This window comes from Psammomys obesus, unplaced genomic scaffold (assembly GCF_907164565.1).
Source record: "Psammomys obesus unplaced genomic scaffold, mPsaObe1.curated_primary_1811, whole genome shotgun sequence".
NCBI classification, from domain to species: domain Eukaryota; kingdom Metazoa; phylum Chordata; class Mammalia; order Rodentia; family Muridae; genus Psammomys; species Psammomys obesus.
The window spans coordinates 15,322,011-15,327,150 of NW_026596162.1; the positions used below are offsets into that span (position 1 = coordinate 15,322,011).

Genomic DNA, 5,140 nt, shown 5'->3' on the forward strand with positions numbered 1-5,140 from the left:
TCCTGCGCTAACCTGTAAGGGCCTTCCTGTGGGGAGAGACTGGGAGTGGGGGTGGGGGTGGGGGCGTTTCCTGCTACCTGACAAGTGAGCACTCCTCTAGCTGTGAGTGGCGGCGGCAGGTGAGTGCTAAGATATCAAATGGATATAATTTGCGAGGCCTCTTCGGGATCTGAAACTAATGAGAGTTAAGTGTTAAAACTCTGAGGCAGAGGCAGGTGGATCTCTTTGAGTTCGAGGAGGAGGAGGAGGAGTAATTAAAACTTTGAAAAGAGCAACAGCTTAAGTCTCCATCACTTAAAAACGTATTTGATGGGATGTAGAAAACAAATCAATTAATTTAAAACGCCGTATTTTACTAGGAAGGAGCTCTGAGAAACTGCAGATTGCTCGCTTTCATGGACCCACAGGCCCGGCCGCTGCAGTTCTCAATGCAGCCTCTGGGAGGCGCAAGACGCCGGCCTCTCGCCGGGCCCTTGACGTTGGCAAAGACGCAGCCTCCCCGCGCAGCAGGGAGACGTCCTTCAGGCCAACGCTAACACTTTCCAACGCACGTTTTCACCACCCACCTGGAGACCGCTGCCGTGGCGAGGAGGAGTCAGTCCACCGCGCGCGTGTGATCCTTGCCTGGCCGGCCGGTGTCCGCCCTCTGCCCTAGCCAGTCCCCCAGGCTCACACTCACACTTGCCCGTGGAGCGCGGAGGGACACAGCCGCCCACGGCGTCGTGCTGTGCGCGTGAGCAGTCTGTAAGCCCGGTGTGCAGGTCTCCCGGGACAAACGACGAGTTCAGAAGATCTCCCCAGTCGTCCTCGGTCGTGCCGCGCTCTCAGAAAAGAGTCTTCTGAAGAAACCTTTTAAAGTAGCTGAAGCATGTCACAGTCTCATCAGACAGACTCTCGGTCCAGCAGTCCTGGTGTCGGGCTCTCCAGCCCGGGGGCGCTGGGCGCAGGCGCTCACCCCGCTTCTACCTGATGCGCACCCTGCAGTGTCCTGGATGCCTGGGGTGCCCCAGGCCAAGATCCCGTGGGCGGCCGCCGCCAGGCTGTTGGGGTGGGAGGCTGGGGCGGTCTGGGTTTTCCCGCGTCGGCCTGCAGGCGGCGCCCTGGGAAAAGCGTTGCGGGACAGCGTGTGCCGAGGCCCCGGAGGCTGAACCCCGGAACCCCAGGGCTTCGGGTGCAGCAGCCCTGTGGGCTCCGGGGCTCCCTCCCGGCCTCGGCACGCGTGCATCCGAATTCCAGCAGCCAGGACAAGCCTGAGGGGTGCGCGCCCGGGGGCCCCGACCCCCACGCGCCGCGGCGGCGCTCTGCCCACCCCACCGGCGGCAGGTGGACAGTGTTGCTATGAAAGAGAAAGCGCCGATTGTCCCCTCGGCGAACCGCCACACGCCAGACCTCCTCTTTTGTGGGCCTCGCATAGAAATGCAAACGAGCCGCGTGTGCCGGCAGCAATCTGCTGGTCCCCGCCGCCCGCGCCCCGCAGCGGCCCGCCAGGGGCGGGGGCGGGGGACGGGAGGGGTTAGACCCTGCAGCCGCGACCCCCGAAGGACGCTGCACCCTCAGCCCCGGCGGCAGCCTCGGCCTGGGGTCGGCTGCAGTTGCAAACCCGCAGTTGACTTTGAAAGTTTCGGTTTCAATGCAACAGCCCCATAAACTTCCAATTGAAAATAATAAGAAAAAAAAATCAGAAAGGTTGCAAAATATATAATAAATGCAAAAAAAAAAAAAAAGGCTTTTCCGTTCTCCAAGTGTGCATTTTTACAAATTCCAGGATCCTCTTAGCAAACAACGTTGTGTGTGTGTGTGTGTGGTTTTTTTTTTTTAACTTTTCCCTTTTAAGGACTTACAAAAAAGGAAAGGCGAGGCTGAAATCTGCAGGCTCCAGTCTGCCCGGTAACACCCTGACAAAAGCGGCAGATTTGAGGCTGTGTCATCCCCCGCACCCCTCCCCACGTGGCCTCCTGGCACGAGCCGCGGGCCTGCCGCCTCATTTGCATGAGAAAGCGGGCGCCGGCCAATGGGCGCGCGGCCTCCCGCCAGCTGGCGGCGGCGCGCGCGGCCGCTCTATAAAGGGCCTCGCGCGGCGGCGCCCGGCGCACTCGCTGCTGCTGGGCGCGCGCGTCGGCTCCCGGGCTTCGCTCCCCGCGCTCGGCTCCCCTCCGCGCCCTCCGCTCCCCGATTACTTGCTGTTCGTGCATCGCACGATGACTCTGGAAGAGGTCCGCGGCCAGGATACAGTTCCGGAGAGCACAGCCAGGTGGGTTTCGGGGCGCCGAGAGCTGGGCTTGTGGGGCGATGTTTCCGGACGGAAGTTTGCGGGGTGGGAGCCGGGCACCGTGTGGCAGCGAGGTGCCGAGGCGGTGGGGACCAGGGTTACTACGTTTGATTCAAGCGTAGAGGTGGTGTCTGGGGAGCCGGGACCTGGCCGGGACCCGGGAGCCCGGAAGCCGGGCGCCAGCTCAGGAGTTAGGGAACCGGTGGTGCCGGCGCCAGGTCGAGACTGGGTGATGGGGAACGAGGGCGCCAGATCATGACTAGGGTGCCAGGGCTGTGGGCGCCAGGTCGGGAGCGGGTATCCGGGCGTGCGGGCGCCGGCTTGGGCTTGGGAGCAGGAATGCTGGCGCCAGGCAGGTCTGGGCTGGGGAGCCAGCTGGGACCTGGGGGTCAGGCGGCGGGGACCGCCGCGTCCCGGTGCTGGCGGGCCCCGCTCACGGCGCTCGTTCCCTCACAGGATGCAGGGCGCCGGGAAAGCGCTGCACGAGCTGCTGCTGTCGGCGCAGCGCCAGGGCTGTCTGACCGCTGGCGTCTACGAGTCCGCCAAAGTCCTCAACGTGTGAGTACCGCCGGGCGTGCAGGGCTCGGGCGCGGCGGGGAGAGCCGGGGGCGGCGGCGGCGCTGACCTTGGCCTTCCCCGTCTGCCCTGCAGGGACCCTGACAACGTGACCTTTTGCGTGCTGGCCGCCGACGAGGAGGATGAGGGCGACATAGCCTTGCAGATCCACTTCACGCTGATCCAGGCGTTCTGCTGCGAGAACGACATCGACATCGTGCGCGTGGGGGACGTGCAGCGCCTGGCTGCCATCGTCGGCGCCGGCGACGAGGCGGGCGCGCCGGGGGACCTGCATTGCATCCTCATTTCGGTGGGTGCTGCTTCTCCGCGACACGTCCCCTCCCCCACCCCCCGCAAACCTTTCTGGCCGACGACGAGCATGGCTGACCCCTGTATTTTTTTTTCTTCAATCTAGAACCCTAATGAGGACACGTGGAAGGACCCTGCCCTGGAGAAACTCAGCTTGTTCTGCGAGGAGAGCCGCAGCTTCAACGACTGGGTGCCCAGCATCACCCTTCCCGAGTGACAGCCCTGCGGGACGTTGGTCTGATCGACTTGGTGACGCTCCAGCGCTCTGCTGGCTCTGGAGCGGCCCTCCGAGGGCGCTCGAGTGCGCATGGAGACTGGCAGGCGGTGTTGCCTGGAAAGCGAGGAGCGCGGCCTCCCAAGAAGGGGGCCTGGAGGCGGCGGGGACCCCTTGTTCCGAGCTCAGGACTCTGCCAGGGTCCGGAGAGGCTGCTCGCGCAGGAAGGCCTAGGCCGGGACGGTGGCCGCAGGGCCGGGAAGAGCCGCCTGGCGAGGCAGGTGTGACTCAGCAGCCTTCCCGTGAAAGGAGGGGAAAGGCAGCGCAGGCGGCCTGGACTTGGACAGCTGCAGGGGCGGCCAGCTGCAGGAGCGAGCCGGACTTCAGCAGGCTGCACTGCTGTGTGGAAACGGATCCCGGGCAATGCTTTCATTTTCCAAAGGACGCTATCGTGGAAGCTTTGAATTTCACAATAAACTTATTGAAACAAACTTCTGCCTTTTTTTGAGGGTAGGGGATTCCTGTCTCCGGGGGAGGTGGCGAAGGGTGTTTCTGGTGGTTGATGGAGCATATGCAACCTGTGGCCGACCACCTTTCTGTGGAGCCAGAGACTGCAGCGTCCTGGCGCTGGCGGAGGGGGAGGGGATGCTGGCGAGCAGTAAGGGAGAGAACTTAGGCCTGAGAACTGTTTTGTCCTTTCAGGAAGATTCTAAACTCGCAAGACAGGAGCATACTTGAGATAAGTGTGCCGGAGCTCCGGGCTTGCAGTCCCATCCGATAACAGTGACTTCTGCTTCCAGTACCTCCCCGCCCCCTCGGCCCCTCCCCCGCCGCGGCCTCCGACAGCTGCTTATCTGAACAGCTTGCGGGAGGCCCCGAGCCCTCCCATACAATGAGCTTGCCTTCTGCAGCTCTGCCTTGGTGGCGTCTGTGGATTGGGGGTGGGTTGCTCTTGCTTTCAGGAACTTTCTCCTTTTAATTGCTCTGACAAAGCAGCGCCACTAATATCAAACATGACACCAGTGACTGCGTTTAAAGTATGAATCATCATTTTGTCACAGCCGTGATGGAAGTTACAGTATCTAGCAGAAATTGGAAGGCACCGTCTGTATAAAGAGGGCGAGAGCCAGTGTGAGTGGGGTGAGCATCTGCCAGTTCCTATTCTGAGTGCTGCCCACGTCGGTGCGGCTGCTGCTGTCCACAATTCCTTTTAAAGTCGGAGGACAAACGCTTGGGAGCCAAGATTATCTTTTGAGAAGGAACGGGGGCGGGGAGGGGGGAATGGCCCAGTGAGAGGACTTTTTCTGTTAGCCTGGGGCTTTCTCTGAGCCAGGCAGGAGGTGCAGCCTGGCCTGTGGGGGAAGCTGTGTGGGGCTTTCTTGCCTCAGCTCTGCTGCCCGGCAGCTTGTGGGCCTTCGGGGAAGGGAGGGGCGGGGTGCCGTTTTTTTCTAAGAAGGCCATTGGGCTGATTTACCAGCAGTGCTTAGGGAGGCTGGGTTGTCCGTTGAGTGCTACTTTTAAAACGCCACTCCACATTCTGGAAGCCTGCACAAGGCAACAGGAAAACTGCAGGAACGCAAGGACAGTTCCTGTAAGGAAAGCTTGCCCATTCTGCTCCAAACCGCCTGCAGGGAGACTTCCGTTCCCCTTGTACCCAAATATCGCTGCCACGCTTAGGCGTTTCTCTCTGTTTGCTTAGGTGGGGGAGCAGAGCTGCACGCTGAATAATGACCTCTCGCCGTAGTGCGCTGTAGCAAAAACAAAGAGGGTGAAACTACTCCAGAACCATGTGG

The 5,140-nt window shown here is 61.5% G+C and overlaps 1 protein-coding gene across 1 annotated transcript; it reads left to right on the plus strand.

Moving 5' to 3' along the window:
• The first annotated feature begins 2,091 nt into the window (after positions 1-2,091).
• Gadd45g (growth arrest and DNA damage inducible gamma) lies at positions 2,092-3,838 on the plus strand. The gene is made up of 4 exons (XM_055595167.1): positions 2,092-2,251; positions 2,726-2,827; positions 2,921-3,134; positions 3,240-3,838. The coding sequence occupies exons 1-4, from the start codon at positions 2,199-2,201 to the stop codon at positions 3,348-3,350; spliced, it is 480 nt and encodes a 159-aa protein (XP_055451142.1). The 5' UTR covers positions 2,092-2,198; the 3' UTR covers positions 3,351-3,838.
• The last annotated feature ends 1,302 nt before the right edge of the window (positions 3,839-5,140 follow it).

Bases quoted from the DNA above. Each gene is read 5' to 3' on its own strand.
- Gadd45g (XM_055595167.1), top strand. From the start codon at position 2,199: ATGACTCTGGAAGAGGTCCGCGGCCAGGATACAGTTCCGGAGAGCACA. The intron at 2,252-2,725 runs GTGGGTTTCGGG...GTTCCCTCACAG, and splicing joins GTTCCGGAGAGCACAGCCAG to GATGCAGGGCGCCGGGAAAG. The intron at 3,135-3,239 runs GTGGGTGCTGCT...TCTTCAATCTAG, and splicing joins TGCATTGCATCCTCATTTCG to AACCCTAATGAGGACACGTG.